This window comes from Penicillium bovifimosum (assembly GCF_028826915.1).
Source record: "Penicillium bovifimosum strain IBT 22155 chromosome Unknown utg000001l_segment0_segment0, whole genome shotgun sequence".
NCBI lineage: Eukaryota > Fungi > Ascomycota > Eurotiomycetes > Eurotiales > Aspergillaceae > Penicillium > Penicillium bovifimosum.
This window is the reverse complement of record NW_026622710.1, coordinates 188,999-215,007: the sequence shown is the minus strand read 5'-3', so window position 1 is coordinate 215,007 and position 26,009 is coordinate 188,999. Positions and strand designations below refer to the sequence as shown.

The following is a 26,009-nucleotide window of genomic DNA, read 5'->3' as shown; positions in this document are numbered from 1 at the left end:
TTAGACATCACCCTGCTCCGAAATACAATTGCCACGTCTTTGTAGACCCATCGGCCAGCCCCAACAGAGAAGCATTCATAGGCCTCTACGAGAAGTAACTAAAGTCCCATTAACTCGAGCAGTCGCTCCAAACTTGAGCCTTTTTTTTGAGGGCAAAAGACACGTTGCCTGTGACAGAGAAATCATGCGGGCCAAGAAACATCCAACTAAGGCTACCTCGCGACTAATCATCTCCAGCTCATAACTGCTGACGTAAGGAACCTCACGTGAAAATCAAGGGAGTGGACAGGGCCCAGAGGGGAAGCATGCCTGGAGAGGGAGGTTACACCTCCCCCCTACAATATTACATACCTTGTACTCATTCTGATACTTGCCCCGACTCCCGAGCTTGTCTTAAACTGAGTATAGGCTTGATCTGTGTTGCTCTTGAACTTGATAGGAGGCTTGGTCACTATTCATCATGCCTCTTTCTGAAAGGGTCTTTATAATATGTGCCTTATCTGCGTATAGTACAGGGGTGTGATAAAATAAAATGTATTCAATGAGATATAAAGCATAACACAGAAAGCTCGATATGTGACGGCCCCACTTTCATCCCCTAGAGCACAGTCTGTCCCTCCAGGCCAGAAACCCTTCAATAAATGAGTGACCCCTTGGAGGGTAGATTATCGCAAGCACTATGACACTTCTTTTCGTCGCATTTTCTGTTGTGGAAGGTAAGTAAGCATTCATTCAGAACTACCAACTACTAGTTTTCAATTTGTGCCCATTCAGCCTTAAAGCGAGCCCTTCAAGCATCAAATGTTAATCTCCTTTTAATGGCTAACCTAGTCGGGATTTTAGCTACCCTCGGTTTGACCACGCGACGCCTATCGAGGGTATACCCAGTAACAGGATCTGACGGATCTCGGAGCGACCCTATCACACACACGGTGAAATTAACCCTGATTGCCTCGTTCCCGATGGGTCACCTTCGAGTCCCTCAATCAACTCAATCAACTATTCACTCATTATTTTGTTTGGTTCCCTTGGATCCTCTGGATTCCATCACATGTGCATTTCTGCCGTGGCTCTACTTCCACAGCTGGTAATTAATTCCCCGCCATATTGTAATCCTCGTTTATTCTCCCCCCAAAATCTAGAGACCATGCACAAAGCACGCTAGGATTTGACCGGAGTTTTCATTTTCAACGTTTTGCTGGCGGCACAAATGTGACTGTGTATTTGCCAGCAGACACAGCTCACGTTCATCCGTTCCTCTCGCACTTGCCAACATGTTGTCCTAGGGGCGATACCACTGAGCACGAACGGTCCGACATAACCCAACGCACTCACAAATTTAACCGTGTGGAACAGGTCATCAAATGTGCTCGCTCTCCTAGCGAGTACATAATAAAAGATAATACGAGAAGGGCCCTCGTTTCTCTCTTCTCCTGGTGAGCTATTTCACCCACTGATATCTGGACTCCAAGGTCCACAGACCACGTAAATGGCGCACACGTTGAGCCGTGTCAAGCAAGAGCAACTCCGGAAGCGGCGAAACAACCTCCTTCGGCGCCACAATGATTTTTGGCGCTTATACTCAATTCAGAGTTGGCTCATAATGGAAATGCCCAATAAGCGTATCTATACATACAGCTCTCATCCCGAACTACCCGCCCCAACTAGGGCGGAAATAGTAAGATTTGCGTTGGCAGGAAAACTTAATGGCCGAGAGTTAATACTGCTTTTAGGAAAAGCGTCCTCAACCTGCAGTTCACAGGACTCCCGCCTACTATCTTCCCGGTTCTTCGGCTGAGTTGATCTTTCCCAAGCCCCCGGTTTTTAATATCCCAGAACGTCGGAATATTTGGGAGAATCTCATCAGTTAAAGAATTTTGCGCCCACCAAATGATTATGACCCGGCTCTTTTGGATAGCAAAGAGTTTTTCCTTCAGATATGAGGTCTTTGGTAGAAGAGCGCTAGCGAAACATAAAAAGCTGAGGCTTGAAGGAAAGCACACTCACTTCTATCTCGTTTGAGGTCTGCTTTGCTACATCACAGCACTACAGCTTTGCATGTACATCGCCAGAATTGGTGGCCAATCCAAAAGACTACTTCCTTTCACTACTGCTTCACCTACTCCGGTAGAGTTTATGAACGTTATGTCAATTTGTTGTACTGTACCTACTCCAAGAGCATTAACGCAATCGACTAACACCGCTTCCAACCCCCCTTGGAGTTTAGAGGGCGATGATCAACTATGGTGGGGTTTGTCTTGCGGCCTATGGATCTCTGGTGATACTCATGGCTGTGGCACCTTTTTCGCTATTTCTGTCTTTGGTCATCAGGGGAGAAGCGTTTAAGGGAGACACGTTCGGCCGAACGAAGCAACACGGCAAACAGAGCACAATTAGTGAGGTGGATACGAAAGGCGGTCCTTTCTGGTCTAGTGTTCTCTCAAGGAAGGCGGCAAGATACAATAAAAAGCTGTCTGGAGTGATATACAGCCTTTGGCTTTCCTGGAAGCAACATTTGAGATGACGAGAAATATGTGCTGGATGACCGAAGCGCCGGGGAAATGGAATATTTAAACGCCTGTAAAACGGAAGGGCTCAACGATCGTAGCGTGGCGAGACACTTCACTTGTTAGATGGATGGAATGCACTAGGTATTTGGGTTTTATGTAGATCATGTTTGAAAATCACAAACGGCCATTGATGTCGGTTATATACTCAGGGTGAAGTAGGTATGATTTATATTGTCGAAAATGGCTTAGGTTGGATCCATAGCCTTTACTTGTTATTCTCCAAACAAACTGGTCTCTCCTACAAAAGATATATTGCCTCTCGAATCACAATTCTATGGACCCTAACGGTTGCTCTCGCTCGTACACCTCTTTAGAACCCTTCTTCGGGCACAATATGACAATGCTACTTTCCGAGCAGTCCAAAATTACTTTCATTCGCACCTTAGGCGATCCGCGACTTCGTCCGCAGTGCATCTGGGTCAGCGAAGCTGGGCAAGCCTGCCGCAATGATGTTGCGATGGACAGTCGCGACCTTGCTAGCAGCGAGCTGTTTGCCTTGAGAGCCAATATATCTCGACCTGCCCGGAGGACGGATTGTGCAATTTCTCCTGTGTGAGGCTTGCAGGGTTTACGAAACCCGATGTCCGGGAATTGTTCGACGGCTCGGTGAAACGTCGCAATTGTCATGCCTATCCGTACCTCGTGGCAATCAACTATACCTCAATCTGGGAAGCGGTCGAGCTCCCAGTCGATCACGACATGCCACACCCAACAGAGTACCATTTTCCCGCTCATCCAACTAGGCCTACATCCAGATTTTGTACCCCCGAACGAGCAGTCGACAAGAGTCGGAAAGAACAAGGAGACCCCAAAATGGGAGAGCATGTGAAAAGCTTTACAGTGTGCATTGGATCAAACGTCATCATGTTTTATTCCGGCCAGATCATTGCTAACGGTCTGGGGGGTATGACCTCTACGGGTTTCGAGTACAGTAGAAGAAAACGATTATGCCATGTGTTACGAAGACGCACGGGTCTTCAGGAACCTGTATGAGTCCAAGTTCAAGAGAACCCTTGATGCTTCCTGTTGCCATAGCTTCGGTGAAATGCGCAGGCCATAAAGCGCACGGTTAAGCTTCCAACACATTCCTGGCTGTTCAAATCCTTCAGGTATCTTTGTATAGGTCTCTGTGGGCAGTTTGCTGTTTAGAAACGCGGTGACTGCTGTTATTCCGACAAAAGGAGTGGACAGAGGAAGCATGACTGTCGGGGGGGTGACAGGTCACACCTCCCCACCGCAATATATGTATTCCAGATACTGTAACATATGTGTATCTTCATTTGTAGAATAACTATTTTTCAAGAAAACTTTAAAGACGTAGTCCAAAACCCCTCAGTTTTACATCATTGGAGTGTTATATCTTCTTCTGATCACCTTGTCTGTCACGAGTGACATGGTTTGCATTATCATTGCTTGGATCAGATAGGAAGAGTTCCCTCAAGGTGGATCTGAGGGATGTGGTTGGATCACATGACGTGAGAGGACTATATCATTCCTCATCTCTCACTTGCTCCCTTTCCTTCTTCTTCTTCTTATTCTTCAGCGCATATTATCGAAGCCAGTGCACTAACGATTGTTACGGATTTACCTAAAAGCCACCAGCTTCTATGATCGTGATACTTGCTCCTGGGACCCCGCGACTGCTAGGAGGCGAGATCAGAATGAAGCTTCCCAATCGGGTTAGCGTGGCATAATTTCATAAATTCGGCAGAATCATAAGCCGTGGTCTGAGGAAAGTGAGACAACCCTAACTTATCATCCTAGCCTGTACGGTAATAGCGTGGAGCGCAAAACCAGTCAACCACTTTGAAATGGCAGCCTGTCTCGTTCCTCAATTATTTCCGGTCCCAACTCCCAACCTGGGGCCAACCAACCGGTCCAACCCAGGCCTTCCTGTCAAAACCACGGTGAAAATACGAACATGTCACTAACAATGAGACCTGTAGGTCATCAATCTTGACCAATGACCATTTCAGGACTTCTGCTAATTTTTCTAGATTCATCCAGAGCCAACCGGCTTGACCAGCTGCCCAGCAGATATCCTATACTCGATATTTGAGTTACTCTCACCCGCTGAGTTTCATGCACTATGCCTTGTTCACAAGAGCGTTTGCGGAATGGCCGCGAGGCTTCTCTACCAGAATATCCAAATGGTTTGGGAGCGTGAGAACCCTTTTGATCCTCCACCAGTCACTAAACTGTTGCGAACTTTGGTGTCCAGTCCTGATTTGGCTGCTCACGTCAGGACTTTTCATCTCGGCGGCAAACTCGCCAGTCACGCCTCACTCGTGAGAACCATACGTGCAGTTCCCATCTTTCCTACCGAACTGAACGCGTCTATATCATTCATTCAAACGACTGGAGTCCCGTATAGCGACCTTTGGATACACGATTTACAGCAAGGCAAACTTGACGCTGTTGTCGCGCTGCTCCTGGCACAGCTGCCAAATCTTAAATCTCTGCACCTGGGGCCTGCTTTCACCCAACGAAGTGAGATCATAGGCATGGTTCTTCGTTCAGCCATCTTTGAGACTGTAGACTACGGGCTACCTGACTTTCGGCATCTCCGAGACGTGACATACCTCCTCAAAGAAGGCCATGACGAGGCGCGTGATAAAAACGTCAAAAACACTGCTGATGTGTTGCCCTTTTTCTATCTATCAAATATCGAACGCATTTCGGTCTTCCTCGAGAGCCCGCTCGCGATAACGTGGCCTCAACCAAAATTGCCTGTCGTCCCATCAAGCCTTACATCGCTGGTTTTGAATTCCGTCCGTGAGAATTATCTCATGAATCTGCTTTCAATCACGCCATATTTGAAGTCGCTGCGGTGGACATGGTTTTACGATTACGGTCTCCTCGACGCAGTCAATTTGCCAATCATTGATCTTGATCAGATCGGTGATGCCATATCTTGTCTCAAAAACACTTTGACCGACCTCACAATCATAGGCGAGGTTCAACTGGGAGGCAACGATATCAATCTCCCTGGCGTAAAAACAGACGGATCATTGAGTGCAATGGTCACTATGGACAATCTCAAGACACTTCAAGTCCCATGGGCATTCCTCGTGGGATTTGCACTAGACACAACGAAACGCCTGCAGGATGTGCTTCCAAGGAATCTTGAACACCTGACCATTACCTACGACCTATGTATACAGAATGAGGAGCATATGGAACCAGATTGGCCTGAATTCGAGTGGGACGATCACGCAATGTTAGACGTGCTGAAACCATGGCTCGAGGATCGAACATTCACGCCGAATCTTTGCGGGGTTTCACTGGGACTAGTCAGATACGAAACTGACGAATATGACTGGGAGCCTGAAATGAGGCACCAGCTCGCAGAGCTGGGTGCTCAAGCTGGAGTTGTATTCGACATAATCTTCACAGATGAGATGTAACCTACAAACATGCATTTATTGTCGCAATTCCCGCGGTCACATTCAAGTTATCAGAGGCCGAACCAAGATAGGTATCTCACACTACCTATGTGCCCGCCTTGGAGCCCGGCCGCGCTAGCCTTTGGGGTCACTCCGACTCACGCTAGCCTCAGGGGGAATGGGGATTAAGGCATCAATATTCGACAGAAAATGATTCAATGAATTTTGGCAGCTGTGTCATAGTGACAGTGTGAGCCTGTGAGCCTGTGCCTACTGCCTGGATATATGTACTGTGTAGACGATGGATACAGGGTGCCCGACTACTCCGTAGATGATGGCCTGATGCCGACCATGCCGTGTTCATGTTGGCACGTGACCATGTCACGTGCTCTTTTCAATGTCTCTGTCATTCTGAACCCGATCCTGTTGTACTTAGCTCTTCGAGCTAGTTACGTCTTGTATAGTCCTAATCTATACGAATACGCTGATACCGTCTACCTCCATATATACCTGCCTGAGGCGCTGAGCTTGCACCCTGGCAAGCTGGCGCCTATGCGTCTTCGTTGGGGGGCTTATAATCCGCAGCGCATAACGGGATCTGGTCAATGACCGGTTTCCCTATTTTCTCCACCAAATCAAAAGGCTTTGCTTGCACAAGTTTGTCCACCACTTTCACACCCAGCTCTTTGACAAAAAGATTGCATCCCCATGTTTGCTTGCGAAGACGTTAGTACTTTCACGAAATACCGCAGATTTGGGGATATTCACTATTACTCACCAGGCTGTCACACGGATTTGTGTTAGCAGGAACATCTTCCTTATTCCGAACGACTGTGCAAACTCGTGCCTCCCGGTCTTGTAAGGGAGTGTCTTTGTTTTTCTCTGTGGTGTAGTACAGTTGAGCAGTCATCACCTCGCCACAGCTTGCTTGATTTTTATGCCCTGTTGTACTTGTGCCCCCATTCTTGTGGAAAGTCGCTTGGCATTGTTCAAGGACGTGGACACCTTTGTCTTCGGATAGGCAAATGCAAAATTGGATCCACCCCTCATTGAAGATGCCAAAAAGATCTCCTTCCCGACAGCGAGAACAGTCATGGCTCGGGGTGTGCTCTTTGGACCGGTCACCTTGTACAACGCCCTGTTGATTTCCATCTCCGCATATGCATCATATGCGATTTGCCAGAGGTCACTAGGTTCAAGCGCGCTGACATCCTTTTCAAATGTGAGATGGCTGCTCCACATGAAAGTTCGGGGAATTTGCTTCCCCTTCTTGGCCAATGGGGTCGGCCAAGTACGCGCTAGGTGGTAATCGAGTCTCACACCCAGCTCGCCTGTAGGCGGATGTTCCTTGTCCAGATCCCACGCAGTGCACACAGTGCACACAGTGCCCAATGTGCACAAGATCACAAATATGAGTCGAGCAAATACCACAGCTATCATTGTATAAGATGCTCTGCTGTGTCACTACCATAGATGAGAGTCATCAGTCAATCAACGGCGACGAATCTTTGTTCCCCAAATGTAGCTACATACCAATTTGGAGATAGAAAAGGAAATTTGGATGGGCACCTTGTGTCACTGATACCCGTGAATCTGGCAACCGGCGCCATTTAATAGCGTCGTCGCTGTAGGCTCTTAGATACCTGTCAGTCTCTTACCTCGATGTGGAAAGGTCCATGCACTATAAGATACGAGCAAAATTGCACTAGGCTTACGCCGATATGCTTGACGATGTGACCAAAAGCGCAGATGTCTCAAGAGTTTAATTTGATTTTGGAGTACTTAGCCTACAAAGGCTTTTCTATTCGTTATAGCCCTGATTCAGGCTGATTGAAGCTAACATGCGAGCTAGTGCTGGTCTTTGGCCCCATCTCCTTGCTACTCTGGTAAAGGGGCTCTGGTGGTACGTGAATCAAACCAATTTCACCACACGATGTCGTGCCACTCTGAGCAGCACTACGGACATTTGAAATCTGAGGCGATAGTTGTGAGTCGTGGAAGAAATTGGACTACACTGGATATCCCTAGTATAGACAGCCTTGACATAATACAGAGATGAAGAAGCATACTAGTGAGGCGATAGCCGATAGGGCCTAACTAGCTGGCGATTCATACTAGTTAACTACTAATTAGTATCTGCTCGGAGATTCGCGATATCCGCCACTGTCTCCATTCTATGCCAAGAAGTTGCCAAAGGAGTGCCAAGGCCCAAGAATGATTCTATTTCTCCGTAGCGTAGTGCTAGCGACCACGAGTTTTGACTGTTTATGGCGTAGGGTGATGGCACGGCCTATCTAGCACAAGACTTACAGTTCGGTTAGAGATTTCTACGCACTAGCTTCCAAGCTTGTGGGATTCGCCTCCAGTAGGTAGTGTCATAAGGGCGGTATGAAACATTGCTAATTTAGCCCCTAACTAACGTATTTCACAAGCGAGTGGCCCACGCAAGCGAGTGGCCCACCTTCCCCAAAACGCGTCCGTAGATTAGCAACTTAGTTCTTCAACCACCCACCATGCCACCAATTCGCTCCCGCAGCTCTAGAAATTCAACAGAGAAAGAGGGTAGGATCTCATTAGCTCTCAAGGCTATCAAAAATAACGAAATTGCCACTATACGTGAAGTAGCGCGTCACTTCGATGTGCCCAGATCCACTCTGCGCCGCCGCCTTCGCGGCGTCAAAGACCGCGCGACTTCTCGCGCAAATTCACACAAATTGACGGAAACTGAGGAGGAAACGCTTGAGAAATGGATCTTCTCTATGGATTCTCGCGGTGGAGCCCCCCGGCATTCTACAGTCCGAGAAATGGCGGATGCTCTTCTCTTCGCTTTGTGCTTTAGAGTTCTACCGGGGGGTTCATTGGATTGGCTCGGACTTTGACTTGTATTTTTTCATTACTCGCGCGGTCCTGATACACGTTTCAGACATTGTCAAGAAGTTGTATAAGGACCCAATTCTCCGCGAAGCATTCGGGCTGAAAGGGTCCATACAATTCGAGAATCATGTCGACACGCTCTGTCCAGAGCAGGAATTTGAGGTCGCAGAGCAGGTGATTGAGGAAGAAGAGCAGGAAATTGAAGATAGTCTTCTCCACCTGGATCTCAACCCACGACCAACAGCCCTGCGACGCTCCCAGCGTCTAGCCGATAGGGAACAAAGTGAATCGCGCGTCACGGCAACCCTGCCACCCATGACTCCACTCCTGAGCGCTATCAGCCGGCCCGATGCTTATCAGTTCTGTGTTTACAACGCTCCTAATGAAGTATCAGAGACAAGTCGGCGGGTTGCTGCCTACATCCAAGAGCTCAAGTGTCCCAATGAAGTCACACTGGGCCACATCTATGGAGGACTGGAGGATATGGACGTTGACCAAGTGGTTAGACGGAAAGCAAAAGAGACCAAAGAGGATCTTCTCCATCGCTTGATTGCAGGGATTCTTACACAGACTTTTGACTATATGGTTCGTGCGGGTACAAAGCGTGCGGTGTTTAGCACTGGCGAAGCAGATATCTATCTGCGGATCGATGAGGATCCTTCGACACTGTACTATCACTTGTCTATCCCCAAGGGAGACGTTGGAGACACAACGGGCTGGGATTCCTCCTCTGACAGTTCGAACCGCCTACACTTAACTGCTGTCGGGCAAGCTCTTGCCTTTACACTCCAGGCACTTAAGTTGCGACCTCAATCTCAGGCATGGAGGGAGCGAGCAGCGATTTCATTACCGAAGTGGAAATACTCGGTGGCAGATATTCTGAGAACTATCTCGGAGGATGACATACCGTCGTCGGAGTATCGCCCTTCACGACCCAATTTTACTCAGATGTCTCCGATTCGTCTCCGCCAGATACCACCTGAAAAAGCCATCAGTTCATGCCAATCATCGCAGATGCTCGCCAGCTCCGACGAGGACGATTCTGTCTCCCCGAATACCCACAGCCAAAGCCCACCGGGTGCTGAGAAAAATCGCGAAGCTACAACAACCCACATAAGGTCTACATCCGGCGGTGCGGCCGGAACGAGCTCTTCTTCTCAGGAGAAGGAGAATAATCGCTCTTACTGCACGCTGGCATGCCTGCGTGGCTTGATCAGCCGAGACAAGTTGGACAAGACATGCCCAAATGTTGCATAACACGGAACAACGAATCACCGCATCAATTTAGTCGAATTTCTTGATCTCCTTCGTCGCCAATTGGATCAAACTGTGAATGCCGACTGCGAAAGCTTAGGAATCCACGGCGCTCGTGGTGCTCTTCTCAAGGTATCCCTTTCGTCCCACGGCTACACCGCCCCTGCGAAATGCACAACTGCGCAGTTCGCCAAGTATTTGAAACATGAAGCGCTCGTTTACAAGAGGCTTCTTCCACTCCAAGGCATCAACGTTCCGCTTTGTCTCGGAATCATCGACCTTGCACATCCGTATAGCTACGAGGGCATCTGTTACCTTGAACATATGCTGATACTAGGGCCTGGGGGTCAGTCTCTTCGTAGGGTTCTCACTCCTGAAAACGAAGCATCTATGTCAACGAAGACGGAAGAATCGCTTTCGGCTGTGCATCGTTTGGGGGTTCTGCATCGGGATGCAGAAATTCGCAACCTCTTATACAACTCGGAAACTGACAATGTCGTCATATTGGACTTTGAGAGGGCTGAGATCCTCGAGCGACATCCTGCTATTGGCTTCATACCGCCCATGCAGGAATGCAGACGCCGCTTCAATTTGCGAAAGAGTAAGGAAGCATTGGAGAATGCCTTCGCTGGGGAAATGAGGGTTGCGCTACGGGACGTACGGTGTCCGAAGCGTCGATAGGTTCTAGGTTTGACTAAACCTCCCGCAACTAATGGGACTCTGGTATCACTGAGCCGGCCTGGGTATATTCAACCCAGATCTGCTCTCGTCCATACGTTCTTTCTATCTATCCGGGTCATATTGAGATATTCAATGTCCGTTTATGATTCACTTATCTTGGGCTGTGTCTCACACGAATTTGGGAAAGAAGGGATGGCGCTCCGACAAGTCGCGGAGAATATCTTGATAGGGAGTCGTGGGACAGATAAGTGGAGGAAGAGAGAAGCGAACAGAGGAGTGGGGAGGAGAGAGAGGCCCATAATGTAAGAGAACGTTATTAAGGTACATTCTGCGAGAATCCACAGTACGAAAACGCGATTGAGTTGGTACACGTTGCTCGAATAACATTTCTCTTCGGTGCCACTGGTTAGGGCTGAGAGGGGTCACCGGACTCGTCCTAGGTGGATAATGCCTCCCCGTCACTGCTAGCATACACCAACCTAGTGCAAGGGCGATCATGGAACTGATAGGCCGGGGATTCGTGCTGCCTCTCCGCGTGTTGGAATACGTGACCTAGAAAGACAAATATATTCCACTGGATTGAGGTGGGATGCCACGCAACGGAGTTTGCACATAGTACGCCCGGTTGCCGATATATATACTGACCATGCAATAGTTTACCAAGGAACCTTCGAGGTTCTCCATCGAGCGGACACGCAGTCAGCACCTTGACGGACATGCCATATTGATTACCTTCAGGTGTGATTGTGATGTGCCCAATTCAACGCAGTGAGTCAACATTCAGCGTGTTGCTGCGTTGCATGCCATTCGAGGTTTGGAGCTTCGCGAACCAACCCGACCAACCATTCTTGCTCCTGTAACACTATTCCGCAGACTCAACCAATCACCTGGGCTTGTGGTTTAGTGGTATAATACTCCCTTAGCATGGGAGTGGTCCGGGGTTCGATTCCCCGCGAGTCCAGATCTTTTTGTTTTTTTTTTTTGGTGGAACTCACCGTGGAAGTATCTTTGAAGTTCCTGTTGGTGGAGCACCCTGACTGGCCAATCAAAATGGAACAGAGGATGAATCTGGGACACTCATTGACAGGCAGCCTACAAATGCCACAACAGTGCCTAGAATGATGCTCATAACCATTAACCATCACCAGATCAAAATTGGCTGAACCATTACTCTATATATACAGATCTCTCAAACACTCCCAGGTGTAGTCCGCGTATAATCGCTCGACCGATCCTCAACAGTCACAGCGACACCATAATTAACCATGATATTCCCCTTCCCACACGAATGCGTCAATTTCTCCTGACTGCTCGCCGGGCTAGTCGACCGGTACGCACTCGTCGACTGATACGCCTCGACCTTCCCCGAGAAGCTATGCAGCGCAATATCCTGTTCTCCAAACCGACCAGACCGGTGCGACGGCATGCCGGTGCCACGACCGCGCTGATTGTACGAGCCATATTGATAGGATGTCTTGGAAGGGAGGGTGGATTTGAGGACGCGGTAGAGGCCGGGGCAGCAGCCGATTATGACGGCTACAAAATCAAGGTGGTCAGTCTGCATGCTTGGTATGAAGTGGGTAGGAAGAGATATGAACGTACCGATTGCTGCCTCGATCGTTCCCCATAGCGCTAGCCAAGACGGGGCTGGAGTGCCGTTTTCGGTATCGCCGAGTTGGACGACGCGGATGGTGGAGATGATGATGCAGATCCAGCCGAAGCAGAAGAGACCGCCGATGCTGAGCTTTTGGCGCAGTCGCATCTGCAGGTTCCAGATCAGGCGGATGGGGAGGATCATGACTGTGTCTGATGTTAGGTTCAGGCTATCCTGGAGAGTGAACGGAGATGTACTTACTTGCTAGATCGGTGACGATGTCCGCTGCGTATGCAAAGTACAGACTAACGACGGCGGCGTGTTTATCCCGCGGGGTGCTGCATTCGCCTGCGGTGAACCAGGCGTGGAAACTCGAGCATGAGAACCAGGACGAGAGAATGCAGCCGATGATGAACTGGAAACACTAGTCAGATCGGCCTCTGGCAAAAAAGACGAGACAGCCCTTACCAGAGTGCAGGCGCCTGTGATAATCCACCATGCGAGGAGGTACTGCTTCCCAACCAACAACCGCTTATACATCGCCAAAAGCGAGAACTTGGTCATCCACAGAGTAAGCCATAGCGAGGATGTGGTGACAAAGAAGGTAATCTGCAATTTCTCCGCATCTTCCATAAACGTCGCATAGGGAGGAATCGACCCGGACCCAACGGCAGCCAGCCGGAAGATAACAGGAGCAATATAGATGTAAAGAATGCTCAACGTCAAGAAGAACAAATAAGCCACGAAGAGCAAATAATCCTCAGCCCTGAGATCCTTGAGACTCCGAATAGACCCAATAAACCGTATCCCAATGACGACTGAAGTAAGCACAATCAAGGCAATGCCTGTTCTCTTCACAGTGCCGGGCCCGAAGGTGCCCTTACCGGACTCTCCCATCACTCAATGCAGCACGATTCGGAAGGAAATCATGGCATCGACAGCAACGCGTGGAATCCCCGCTGACAATATAATGGCGTTTTGCACGAAATCCTTCAACTGCCACATGGCAAGCCATTATGGCGATTAAGATTTCACATCTGCGACAAGCAGCAGCCATGCAGCCACAAAATCCTTCTTCTGGGTCTTGGTCTTTCTACGCAGGGATTGTAAAACCTCGCCCAGACGAGGGTCGGTATTCTCACGTTCGAATGCAACACTCTGCAATGTTCGATGCCAGGCTCCACTTGCTTGGGCCAGTCACGTATGAGGAAATACCCCGGTGGAGTTCTTGGCCCCCCACACCCTTGGCCCTGGGTCCGGAGGTCCGTGCCAGACGGGTCACGGAAGCCGAGACGGCCCGGGGCGCACAGGACCAGAGATGGGCAGTTTCAGCCTTTCCGGTCCAGGCTTTCGATCCAGCGTGATGATCGGGGTAAATGATCCCCACTGAATCACTGATGTGACGAGGTACGATCTTCTGGGGGAGTTGGTGAAAGTATGTTTTTTTCAGGCTGGACTTGGTGTATGCAGTATGCTTTGAAGATCCTCAATTAAGTTCGGGTTCGTTTTTGTTTCAAAGTAATTGTTGTCAGCACACCCCTGCTCCCGTGTGGCATAATGCTCGCTTAGGGCCTGTACCCAGTACATTGGCCGGATATGTTCCCCTTTTGGTCCGTAACAAGGGGTGTTCTTTTGGTTTGTGTTGATGCATAAAAGTTACATTCAAATCATTATTCAAGTCCAGCTCATGATCACATACTAGTTACTGTGTAAAGATTGAGATAATCCTCGCGCCTCATTTTTTCGTATCAGCCACCTTTCACATGCTATCGGATACACCCCACAAAATATTATCAAGAGAACAAGAATCAGTCCATAGCGAGCAGACTCACTTGAATTGGTGAAATTCGAAAGAAATTCCAGGGTACAGCTAGTGCCATGAACCCTGCGAAGCAAAGAAAGAGATGTACTGCATAAAAGGCTCACCGAGGAGCCAACCCAACGAACACAAGACCATTGTAAAGAAATTTCAGGTCAGGCCAAAAAATCGGGTTGGACCGCTTCCCGCTTCGCTTAGAATTTAGAGTGAAAATTGTCTTAGATGTTTCCCATCGCAAGCGAACGGACCAATGCCCTCAATAGTACTCCGGATTCAAGAACACATTCCAGTACCCCTTAATCAGGCCTAACGGCTCCCGGTGCCTCCACGGCCCACCTAAATCTCCCCGGAACCTCGCCGGACTAGAAGTCTAGAACCCACGGCCAGATCATCTCGAAGGTAGATAAAAGAGGCACATCGCCTCCGCTTGGAGCTACCGTTTTCCGTTTCTCTTCAGGTGTCTTCCTACATTTGGTGTGGTGGATAAAATTCGTTGGGAGTACAAAAGGTTTTGACCATGCGTGTTTCCACTCTGATTAGCGGGTTATCCTCGATTAGCGGATTGGCCTTGGCCCAGACTACCATTGAACCCGAAGACTTCAGCGTCGTCGATGCATTGGCGGATTTGGGCGTTGATGTGACAGAGATCCCCGCTCTGGAGACGTTCTCCGGGATCGAGACTCGCTCAACCGACAAAGCTTGTGCAGCAGCCGTAAGTGCGAACAGTTCGCATCAGTCCGGAGCTAGCTAGTTCGTGCGCGACAGCTAACTCGAACACAACTATAGTGCGAAAGCTTGAGTTTCCTATTCGGCTCCAAAATCTCCAACCCCTCAAGCACAGGGTACAGCAATTTCACCGACTCATTCTGGTCTGTGCAGCAAGAAGAGGTCCAGCCCCGCTGCGTGTTCCGTCCCAGCAAGAATACGGATGTCAGCACAGCCGTTCTGCTGTCTCGTTTCACAGGCTGCCATTTTGCCGCGAGAAGTGGTGGTCATGCTGCCTTTAGCGGTGCCTCTAGCGCCCCTGGCGGAATCAGCATTTGGTTCAAGGATATGGACGCTGTCACTTTGAAGGAGGACAAGTCGGTCGCGTCTATCGGTCCCGGAAATAACTGGTTGACTGCATACTCCGCCCTTGAGCCGTACGGACTGGCAGTTATTGGAGGTCGTGCGGCGAGCATCGGTGTTGGTGGTTTCCTTCTCGGTGGCGGTATTTCCTACCATTCCAACCTGTACGGCTGGGCATGCGACAATGTGGAGAGCTTCGAGGTGAGTCACCCCCGAGCCATATCAGAGATAAAGCACCAGCTCACGAGTCCAGGTCGTAACCGCTAGCGGTCTGATCGTAACCGCAAGCGAGAAGTCTTTCCCAGACCTGTACTGGGCGCTCCGCGGCGGCGGCAACAACTTCGGTCTCGTAACAAAGTACAATCTGTACACGATCCCCGCGCCTACCCTCTACGGCGGCGCCAGAATCTTCATGGAGACCGAGTTCGGCGATGTCGTAAATGCCTGGGTCAACGTCGCCAACAATGCTAGCGTCGACCCCCACGCCCAGCAATACGTCGCATTCCTCTCAAACAGTGGCATGAACCTCGCCACTGCAGAGCTGACATACACGAAGAATGTTTCGAATGCCGAAATCTTCAACCAATACCGCAGCATCCCCGCCATCTCTGATACCGCCAGCCCCAAGACCCTCGTCGAGTACGTCGAGTACCTCGAGACCGAGAACCCTTCCGGTCTGCGCGAAATTTACTGGCCCATCAGCGCTGCGCTGGACGAGGACTATGCCCTCTGGGTAGTCGAGACATTCATGTCAATGCTCCCCGAGATGGCTGGTGTTTCTGGTGCTCAGCCTGTTATCATTTTCCAGGCTATCACCGAGCCGATGCTGCAAAATATGAAGAACTTCGGTGGTAATGCGCTCGGACTTGAGGATAAGACGGTGCCCGTGCATATTGTGCACGTTTCTTGCTGGTGGGACAATGCGTCGGACGACGAGACTGTCTATGCTTTCGTTCACAAGTTCATTGACAAAGTTACCGAGCAGGCGAAGACGCTTGGTTTGTTCGATGAATATGTCTATATGAACTATGCTAGCATGTTCCAGGATCCGATTGCTGGATATGGCGATGCTAACAAGGCTCGTCTTCAGAGTGTTGCGAAGAAGTATGATCCCCGCGAGGTCTTCCAGACTCTTCAGCCTGGATATTTCAAGTTGAATGGTGCGCCTGTGACACGGACGTGGTAGATATGGGTAGTGGCTGAGCATCAGCATGTTCCCCGGTATATTTGAAAAATTCTAGATTAGAGCAGTGTAACAGTGTTTCCAATCATAGTGTAATTTTTGCGAATTGTACCCTTTGCATACCTGGAATGACATCCAAATGGGCGGTAGCCTGATTCTGGCGTTGGTTCTGGCTTGGAGATTATGCCCTCTGTTCATATAATACTGTGCCATATTCCCAAAGACTGATCGGAGCTTAAGCTAATGAGCGTTCGCTATTACGAGGATATTGAATACGGAGAAGAAGGGGATAGTAAGAGACAGGGTGTACGGGGTGATATCCATGCAAACCGAGCAAACTCCTAAACGCTCCGGTCGAAGCGCATGGGTAAACTGTCTCCTTACGGAGTCCGACACACCTGCCAGTGTATCTTCACTGGCAACCGCGGCAAACAAAAATTGACCAGCTAAAACCTACTTTACGAGCGCACATGCTATTGGACGTTTCCCGCAACTCCGGCCATAAACTTCATGCACAACAGGAATGTCCAATTGCATTTCGGAAACTGACGTACCTGTGCGCTGAACAAGACCTCCCAATGGAGCAAAGAGTATCACCAGGACAAGGGTGGTCACCCTACAGCTAATTGACGCCACGGAGAGTCGACCCACCCCCAGCACTGGGCCTTGGAATACGCCATAGATGTGGCTAAGATGCCACTACGCCTATCCCGGAGATAGATCGGCACTTTAGAAGCCTCCCCGCAGTGGGGTCTCCACGTCAATCTAATCTTGATTGATGGAGTGAACGTCTTGGAGACGGGAATGCATTAATGGGACCTGGTGATTCGCTAGACACGATTTCCTTGGCGTGGATTCACTGGCGGGGAAGTGTGTTCCAGAGCAGAAAAGGTCCGTGAGAATTCTCTTCGACATTGGCGCAATAAGCGAATACAGGCCGAAGCGGAGCCTCAACCTGCCTCAAGGAGACATCGCGGCTTTGACAATGTCATTGCGCAAAAGCCCGAGACTCCGATGGAAAGAACGTCTTCCACTATGTTTTGAAAACCAAGCTGTCTCTTTCATGGATGTATAGAGGGGTACATGCTTAGCGCAGGTACATGCGAGCCCAGACTGCAACTATGTTCCACCGACATCATCGATCGACGAAACCTCACTCGATGGGGCCCAACCTCGTCGATAACCCCGCATCACGCCATTTCGGTATACTTTCCAAGCAGCGGACGATCGATCGGATATGACATGCAGCCGGGAAATCATATAAGAAGGGGTCTCAGTCCTCGGCCTACTGCTACATCCCAACTCTAACATCCCAGATACAACTCCGACGAAACAAAACCCCTTCACAACAAAACACACAGACCTACAACCTTCACAATGATAGCCCCCACTCCCGTCCAAGTCCAAGCCTCCAACTCCTCCAATGAACTCTACCTCCGCAAAGCCCGCGCCGTAGCCACCACAGAAGACTGCCGAGCGCTATACGAAAAATGGGCCGCAACCTACGAACAAGAAGTCGGCGACAGCGCCCAGGAATACGTCGCCCCAGTCCTAGTTGCCCAAGCAGCCATTGAACATCTCTCGAACCCAAGCAAGAGCGTCATCCTCGACGCCGGCTGCGGCACAGGTCTAGTCGGTGTGGCGCTAGGCATGGCCCGCCCGAAAGCCATCGATGGCGTGGACCTGTCACCTGCGATGCTGGCCATTGCACGGAAAACAGGACTGTACCGGGACCTAACGGTTGCGGACATGAATGCGCCGATAGAGAAGGCGGACAAGACGTATGATCTTGTTTCGTGTGTTGGAACCTTCACGCTTGGACATGTGGGACCGGATCCGGCTTTGCGGGAGTTGGTGCGGGTGACGAAGAATGGGGGGTTCGTGGTTTCGACTATTTTGAGCCAGATTTGGGTGCCGGGTGGGTTTAAGGCTGAGGTTGAGAAGTTGGTTGAACAGGGGTTGGTTAGGGTTGTTACGGATGAACTTATAGATTATGTTAAGGGTCATGGTGATAAGGCTGTTTTGCTTATTTTAGAGAAGATCGATCGCGACTGAACGGGAAGAGAGACGATGGCATTGAATCCCGATGCCGATTGCCCTGAGCGACATTTTCGGTTACCCATTGCCCCTTGCAACAAGAATTGGGTCTTCAACTTCCTCCAATGCGACTGCCGGTCATTCCGGGTTTCAACAATCCCGGTTTCTCCCTCCAATGCGACACAATGCGAGCTTCCTGATGCGCCGGGCTTTGAATAGATGGCCAGTTGAACATATTCAGATTAGTAGATCTAACATGCTGGGGTAGCCCCATATTCAAGCCACATAGGGGTTTCCCTCTGTTGAAGGTTACTTGGTAGTATTAAGCAGTCACCGAAAAGCACCTGTGCTGTTATTCAGTGAGGACGCTAAGCGTCCTGGTCCTACAAAGCGGCCACAATTGGGCAAGTCATGGCCGTAGCCTGACATCCGGTACATACAGCATGGATAAAAAGAAGGGACCAATATGGGGGATAAAGATTGCGCCGTACATGAAAGCCAAGTATCCACGACCTAAAGAGGTCATCGGGGGTATCACGCAAAATTCATAAGAGTCTTGAGCTTATGAAGGGAGAGGGGTTTGAGGAGATAATTGTCAATGCCAGCCGCGTAGGCCTGTTGCTGGAAGCCATCGGAAGAAACTCCAGTTACGGCCATGATGCAAGAAGGAGAAATGCCCTTTTCGCGTTCATACTCGCGGATCTTGCTCGTCGAAACGAGGCCGTCCATCACTGGCATTGAGATATCCATCAGGACGAAGTCGTAGTGAGATTTGGAGGATTTGTATTTCTCCAGTGCGACGAGGCCGTTGTGTGCGGTGTCGTAGGTGCAGTTTATTTTGCGCATGAAGGTGGCCATAATCTGGGGTTTGAGGTCAGCGGTGTTTTTGTCCAGGCTTGGAAGATAGAGTATTACCTTGAGATTGATTTCGTTATCGTCCACTATCAGCACATGGGCGAGCCCTTGCTTGGTAGATGGTTGCGATGACTCGGGAATGGGAGGATCTGATCTTCCCGGTGAGGTGATGTTTTCTTTTGAATGTCCCGACTCCTCCACTGTAACTGCAGTTACGGTTGAGACTGACTCGGTGCTACTTGCTGCTTCTGCTTGTCGTGCAATAAGAGATAAATCGGCATCAGGACCAGTATCAGGGGAGGGCGGTGCAATGTGAAGCTCGCGCCACTTCATTATCCTTTCAACAGCGTCGTATATCTTCTGTGGTCCAAATCTGCATGGCGATTAGCATCAATATCAGAGCAAGCGGCTAGATAGAACTTACGGCTGGGAAATGCGGATAATGCTGACAGAAAGTCCATCGAGAATGATTGGGACATTACCGCTGAGTACAACAAAGAAATCAATGCCATTCTTAGCGGCGATTTCAGCGACAGGCTGACCATTGTCATGCATCGCCTGCTTGAGTACTTCTTCCTCGATGACAACCACCTTTCCACGGGCCACCTCGATAGAGTCAGCTAGAGAGATAGTCCATTTCATCTTTGACACGAAGATACTGGCAAGTGCGCTTTGTATAGAGAGCTTTCGCTTGCCCTCTACAGTGAGTATCCCAGTTGGCGCCTCTGTGAGATCGGGGTATCCATTGAAGCCCACCAGACAGGCATGCATTGGTGGGGTCCCTGGCGGTGCGGTAGTTGGACCCAAGCTAGCCTCCGGACTAGAGTTGGCCGGTAGATATTGCACAGGGAGGTAGACGTCAGCTTGGGTCCCAACGCCGACTTCACTCCGGACGTTCACATGGCCTCCAAGCGACATAACCAATTGCTGTACCGTGCTCAGCCCTAGCCCAACTCCCTCTGAGAGTGGGTCCTCTTGAGCGAATGGGGCAAATAACTTGTGTTTGATGAAGTCGGCAGCGATACCACGGCCGGTATCAGCTATGGACAGGTGGACAAGGGGGGACTGAGAGTTGGATCGATCCTTGACCTTGGATAACGCTATCTCAATGAAGCCAGCCGTGGTCCAATTCATCGCGTTACCCAGAAGGTTCATAACAATTCTTCTCCAGGCACCAGCCATCGACCGAATCATCCAGGTGTCGGATTGATCGACGCGGATGACAACCGAGATCTGGTTTTTTGCACGGACTTCCGTGTCGCCAAAGTCGGTGGCTTCCGCGTTAGAAGAAATTCTGCTGGCAAGCTGGCTCACCTGCTGAGGGGCCCGCTGACCGACGTATAATATGTTTGCAACCTCCTCTATTAATTGACTCACGTCAAAATAGGAAACAAGGTTGGCTGTGTCGTTTTCTGGGATCATTTCGTTCATGTTCTTCGTATGCTTCAAGTTGTTGACTTTGCAGAACTCCAACCTAGAGGATGTTAGGGTTATTTTGGAGATAGAAATCTCTATTCAGGGGAACCCACATGTTATTCGTTGTATCCAACAACGTCAAGCCGGATTTTTCGATCATCGTCACCATCTCTGTTTGTGCAGGAGCGAGAGGGGTAGCATTCAATAATTCGGCACTTGCCAATATCCCATGCAGGGGAGAGCGAAGCTCGTGGCTGACGGAGGTTATGAAGTCGAATTTTGATCTCTCAGTACTTGCCCAATGTTGACGGGAGAGTTCTGAGATCACAGAATCGCCGAACACTTTGAAATAGTGTAATTCCTCTGGTCCGAGCGATCGGAAGGTATTCGCAGTCCATACGAGCACCCCAGAAAGCCAGCGAGACTTATTCCAATCCCACAGAGGGAGGAAAAGAGCTGATTTGGCACTGGGTATGCACCGCGCAAGGTGTTTTGAACAAGTCCGGGGTTTAGGTTCGATCTCACGGCCAGGAGCGCCGATATACTCATTTGACATGTAATCATCCTCATCAACAATCTCGCTAAGATTCAAAATTTGTCCCCGGGGAAAGGCTCGGAGCATTTGATGAAGCAATCCTTGTGGTATACTAGGACGCTTGCCTGAGCTTCCATCGTCGTTGCCTGTCTTCAGGCTCGGTTTCAGCGCGCAGCTTAAAGTATCGCATGGATGGTCAAACTCCTGGGGCACAGCCCGAGGTAGGCCTAGAGGGCTGGGCAGCGGCGCAGTCGGGAACCCGAGGTCTGCACCTGGCGGCAAAGGCTCCCAAATATCCGATTCCTCCGGAACGCTAGATAAGGTGTTAGGGCAATAACTCCATGGCAAGAGCGGTCTACTTACAATGCAAAATTAGTTGGACAAGCATCAAGGAACATGACCCCATCCAAGTCCATGGAGTCACGCAGCAATGTACTTGCACGAGCATAGATAGACGCGATGCGTTCAGAGAAAGGCTTGGTTTCTGCTAATGACAACAGTGAAAGCTGTTGATCGATATTCTGGTGAGCACTTGTGTCTCCAGATCTCATGGCCTCTCCCTGCGATTTTTCCTCGCCGGGAGTCATCGCCATCGGTCGGTCTGAGAGACCAGAATCGAGAGAGGACGGGTCTGTCGAAGACCGTTGATCTGGCATGTAAGACACGGATTCTTCCCCCGTCACAGTTGACGAAGGCGATCGTCCAGATCGGAACGTAGCACCTTGAGAAGAGTTGGCCAATGGCGCAGGTGCCAGAGTCGCATCGAGGTCAACACTCGTGGTGGCGGCAGCAATTTCCTGGGGTGAAAGATTCGCAGCCGAGAAACTAGACTGAAGTCGACCATCATTAGATACTTCTGTAGGATCGAAGCCTGCATGGTCTTTGACAAAAGTCGTCAAGCCCTTGACCAATTTTTCAGTTCGGATGTGGGCCTCCCTCATTCGGACATTCTCCAGGTGCAGACCAATGGCATCTGCGACTTCCTGGAGGTCATTGACCTGCTGATCACCGAACTCCGTCCATGGCTTGTCGTCGACGATGCAGTAAGAGCCCAGGACATATCCAGATGCGCTGAACAAAGGGACCTCTGCGTAAAAGCGCATATGCGGCCAATCTCGAACATATGGTCGGTCCCTGAAGCAATCCTCCTTGGTAAAATCTCGAATAATATAGCGCGTACGATTGGCGGTCACATTATCGGTGTTGATGTTGTCTGTGGAACGGCCTGTGAATAACCGGACGGTGTGGGGGCAGACGCCCCAGATCAGATCTAGGGACCGTGCTCCCAGGTAGATGCCATCGCCTGGTAGGTGATGCTCCTTATCTCGCAAAGAAACAGAGCCGGTGGTTTCGGCAATGATATGTTGCGTGTCGCCATCAATGATAGACACGAAGCATCTATTGGCTTTGAAGCGAAGTACTCCGAGCTGTGCGAGTGCATTTAGGGTAATGTCCTCAGCTAGCTCGCAGCCTGCAGGCTGTTCATTTCCAGTCGGCGCTGCGCTGGCCTCGTCTGAATTCGGTCCATTGGGTGGTGGGAATGTACAATAGTACCTAACAGTTTGAAGGATTAGAGACGATCAGTAGGACAGGAACTTGAAATAATGCCACAAACCTCGATAGATCACGGATGCGCTCGCGCTCCTGATGTTCCTCTAGGGTTATTGAGTGAAAGGCGCGTACGCCAGCAGAATTCATATTCTCAGGGTCATCGCCAACTGACAGTTGTGACTTGGAAAAACAGTAGAGGCCTAGAGGCTAGAGGGGCTTTAACTTCGAGATCCAAACTCCGCAGGCCGCACGTGAAGCGCTAAAACCGGCTTTGCATGCGAAATCTCCACAATTCTGGTACACAGTAAATCATCTTTGGCCCCGGGGCGACTTGGCTGTTGTACTTCAGCCGATCACTTTTTCTACGCAGTACTGTACTCCGTCGCTAGACCAATTGTTTGAGCTTGACGCGAGGGACATCTTCGGCCGAAACGGCTATTGGCCAGGGTCGCAGGCCGGACATCACCTGACATCACGTGATCCAGAAATGCTACAGTATTCCTGTTTTGGACGGTGCCTAACCCGATTTGAGTTGGCGAATCAGACCAGGCACCATTGGCATATCTAATTGGTCGAGCTATCTCGTGCATACAAGCCTTCAAGCATTCAAGCGTGGAACGTTTCGCCTCTTTCTCTTTCTCATTTCCGCCTCATGGTCATAATACCCGAGCTCCGTAGGTTGCAACTGCACACATACACTACTGTGTCTGTACAAGGGCTAGATACGGCTAGGAGGCAGTTGGAACCGCCACTCTGACTGTCTTGTAGCTCGGTGAGGTGTGATCATATTAGAATACATTAAAAACCAAAAGAACTTGATGGTACACCTGTAGACAATATGGTACAAATATAAGACCTGAACCTTGGTTAGGCTGCCCTTAACATAATGCACCAGACAGAGTGATGACCATTGACCAGGAATAAAGTTGAGAGACAAGGAAAGACCAGGAGCTGGCAACATCTCGCACATCAATGGACGATTGAACAACAGACGTGAAAGTATGAAGGATGAAAAGTGTCCTGTGACTAGCAAGATCATTGCCGTGAAAGTATGATTTTGTTCAGTTTGAAGCGAGCCCAAAAGATGAGGAGCGCGCCCACGACGAGAGATGCTCCAGCATACATCGACAAAGCAAGATATCCGTAAGATCCAACTAGCTGGCCACTAATTGGGGTACCGAAAAGGGCCCTGTGATGAATGCACTTAGTGATGAGCGTATACCAAAAATGGATATAGTGACCTACGTTAACGCAACTGATCCCATGAGGAATCCGACTGCCGTTCCATGGAGCTCATGTGGTGCGAGTTGAGCTGCACATGCTGACTGCAAACTCATGATAGCCTGAGGAGATACGTTTAGCAGAATTCGATATTTGGGTAGGAAGTGATACGCACACCTGAGCTTAGCCCATATGATAGAGCCCATATAACAAGCCCAGCTATGCTTGTGGCTGATGTCCAGCAAAGAGCAATGATTCCAGATAGCATGGCCGCTAGGCCACATAAGTTGAAATGGCCATAATGATCTGCCAGAACACCCGGCAGAACTCTGCCGAAGAGGGATGCAGCATTGATAATGGATACCAGGTAAAATGCAAAACTTTTGGAATGGCCAAGACTCTCGGCGTATGAGGTGGCATAAAAGAAAGGGCTGAACATGCCCAAATAAGAAATGGCTAGGCCCGCACAAAGCAAAAGGAACGTAGTGTTTTTTAGAAGAGAAATGATATCTTTTTTCTGTATATCTTTCTCATGTGTTTGTTGGGTTCCTTCCCCAGGCACCACTTCCTCAAGATGATTGGTTTTTGGAGGCGGGATGACGGTCAAGACAGCGAGTACCAGTAGTGGAAGCATAATGAACCCGATTATGCGAATGGTCCAGCCAAAGCTGACCCCATGTTTATTGAGGAGTTCATTCAACACAATGGGCCAAATCACACCACCAGCTGAGGACCCTCCTACTGTAACGCCCATGGCCAATCCCACGTTTTTGTGAAAATAACGAGAGACGGTCGCAATGGCCGGACAGAAGAGAAGAGACATGCTACTGCCAAGTAGAACGGCTTGCGCGAGGAAAAATTGATAATATTGTGAGCAGAGCGAAGTCATGAAAATGGCCATAAGCATTGCTAGGCTGCCGGCTATGAGAAGCATCTAGCGTCTCATTCAGTTATCTTTTCAATTGGGGGATGTGTGGCGGGTGTACATACTGTCGGTCCAACGCGATCAACCAATAGACCAGTGAGCGGAGCACCAGAAAAGAGAGCGAAAGTTTCAAAAGAGCCAATCCATGAGATGTCGAAATCAGAGCTGTCACTAAGCTGGTGTGCTCGGTAGTACTCCTGAAACACACCAAAGGCATTGATGAATCCAACACTGCAAAAGAAAGTCGAAAAGGCCCCCAGTACTGTTAACCATGCTCGGAAACTGTCTCTCTGTTAGACTCCTGGTGATTTTATGGAAACAAAGCTAGAACGATGTGTGCTAACCTGTGTTCATTCTTCGTGGAACCGCTTGAAGCGGCAGAAGCGCGGGTTTGGTCCATATTTTCGGGATGAGTGATACCTTTGTTCTCCGCCAGCAACGGGGAAATGAGGCTTAAGTCATTTTCAATTCCTCTCACGGTGTTTGAGCACATCTTCTGGACAGGGATGTGCTCAGTCAGGTCCGCGGAGGGTCCGCGGAGGATCCGTGGAGCACTGGAGCAGGCATGGAAAGTCCGGGGACCTTGTTACAATCTTTATACCCAATGGGTCCATGGAGTTTCCGAAAGAACCCCTTGGTCTCCAATTAGAAAGACTTTTCCGACATAATAAGCACTGAGTAGTGTTGAGGCTACGAAATCAGTGGCATGGGACGAAGAGAGAAGAAGAAACTGATCTCATGAACTATGGAAAAGGCTGTATTCAAGCCTGCTAAAGCAAAGAGGACAAACAATGGACGAGAGGCCTCAGGCTGTAAACACAGAGGCACATGAGATCCTATGTATGTCAACAAGTAGTAATGTATTCTAGTTAGAACTTAGGATACAGCTCGCTTTTCTTTTTAGCTGGTAACATTGCCATAAAACTAGACCGAATGGATGTCACACCATGATGTGGCTGGCCTGTTTTCGAGCATCTTTCCATGGACATGGCCTCCGTTAACTTCTGTTATCTGTCCTCTCCGTATTTTCTTCGATCTAC

General features: G+C 49.6%; 9 protein-coding genes across 9 annotated transcripts; 4 read left to right on the top strand and 5 right to left on the bottom strand.

Annotated features, from left to right (window-relative positions):
- Positions 1 to 4,503: 4,503 nt before the first annotated feature.
- Positions 4,504 to 5,977, top strand: N7515_000086 (uncharacterized protein; the record flags this gene model as incomplete). The annotated part of the gene is made up of 2 exons (XM_056660830.1): positions 4,504 to 4,512; positions 4,568 to 5,977. The coding sequence occupies 2 exons, from the start codon at positions 4,504 to 4,506 to the stop codon at positions 5,975 to 5,977; spliced, it is 1,419 nt and encodes a 472-aa protein (XP_056525996.1).
- Positions 5,978 to 6,865: 888 nt separating this feature from the next.
- N7515_000085 (uncharacterized protein) lies at positions 6,866 to 7,396 on the bottom strand (the record flags this gene model as incomplete). The annotated part of the gene is made up of 1 exon (XM_056660829.1): positions 6,866 to 7,396. One exon carries the CDS (start codon positions 7,394 to 7,396, stop codon positions 6,866 to 6,868), a length of 531 nt encoding a protein of 176 aa, XP_056525995.1.
- A 1,371-nt stretch (positions 7,397 to 8,767) lies between these two features.
- On the top strand, positions 8,768 to 10,765 carry N7515_000084 (uncharacterized protein; the record flags this gene model as incomplete). Its single annotated transcript, XM_056660828.1, has 2 exons — positions 8,768 to 10,034; positions 10,119 to 10,765. The coding sequence occupies 2 exons, from the start codon at positions 8,768 to 8,770 to the stop codon at positions 10,763 to 10,765; spliced, it is 1,914 nt and encodes a 637-aa protein (XP_056525994.1).
- A 1,189-nt stretch (positions 10,766 to 11,954) lies between these two features.
- On the bottom strand, positions 11,955 to 13,256 carry N7515_000083 (uncharacterized protein; the record flags this gene model as incomplete). Its single annotated transcript, XM_056660827.1, has 4 exons — positions 11,955 to 12,301; positions 12,368 to 12,565; positions 12,621 to 12,774; positions 12,828 to 13,256. 4 exons carry the CDS (start codon positions 13,254 to 13,256, stop codon positions 11,955 to 11,957), a joined length of 1,128 nt encoding a protein of 375 aa, XP_056525993.1.
- A 1,439-nt stretch (positions 13,257 to 14,695) lies between these two features.
- Positions 14,696 to 16,432, top strand: N7515_000082 (FAD-binding oxidoreductase; the record flags this gene model as incomplete). Its single annotated transcript, XM_056660826.1, has 3 exons — positions 14,696 to 14,890; positions 14,965 to 15,447; positions 15,500 to 16,432. The coding sequence occupies 3 exons, from the start codon at positions 14,696 to 14,698 to the stop codon at positions 16,430 to 16,432; spliced, it is 1,611 nt and encodes a 536-aa protein (XP_056525992.1).
- A 1,374-nt stretch (positions 16,433 to 17,806) lies between these two features.
- Positions 17,807 to 18,484, top strand: N7515_000081 (class I SAM-dependent DNA methyltransferase; the record flags this gene model as incomplete). Its single annotated transcript, XM_056660825.1, has 1 exon — positions 17,807 to 18,484. One exon carries the CDS (start codon positions 17,807 to 17,809, stop codon positions 18,482 to 18,484), a length of 678 nt encoding a protein of 225 aa, XP_056525991.1.
- Positions 18,485 to 19,000: 516 nt separating this feature from the next.
- On the bottom strand, positions 19,001 to 22,970 carry N7515_000080 (hybrid sensor histidine kinase/response regulator; the record flags this gene model as incomplete). The annotated part of the gene is made up of 5 exons (XM_056660824.1): positions 19,001 to 19,694; positions 19,746 to 20,795; positions 20,851 to 21,585; positions 21,636 to 22,826; positions 22,888 to 22,970. The coding sequence occupies 5 exons, from the start codon at positions 22,968 to 22,970 to the stop codon at positions 19,001 to 19,003; spliced, it is 3,753 nt and encodes a 1,250-aa protein (XP_056525990.1).
- An 888-nt stretch (positions 22,971 to 23,858) lies between these two features.
- On the bottom strand, positions 23,859 to 24,160 carry N7515_000079 (major facilitator superfamily domain-containing protein; the record flags this gene model as incomplete). The annotated part of the gene is made up of 2 exons (XM_056660823.1): positions 23,859 to 24,012; positions 24,069 to 24,160. The coding sequence occupies 2 exons, from the start codon at positions 24,158 to 24,160 to the stop codon at positions 23,859 to 23,861; spliced, it is 246 nt and encodes an 81-aa protein (XP_056525989.1).
- A 20-nt stretch (positions 24,161 to 24,180) lies between these two features.
- Positions 24,181 to 25,369, bottom strand: N7515_000078 (MFS monocarboxylate transporter; the record flags this gene model as incomplete). Its single annotated transcript, XM_056660822.1, has 3 exons — positions 24,181 to 24,978; positions 25,035 to 25,251; positions 25,314 to 25,369. 3 exons carry the CDS (start codon positions 25,367 to 25,369, stop codon positions 24,181 to 24,183), a joined length of 1,071 nt encoding a protein of 356 aa, XP_056525988.1.
- Positions 25,370 to 26,009: the final 640 nt, after the last annotated feature.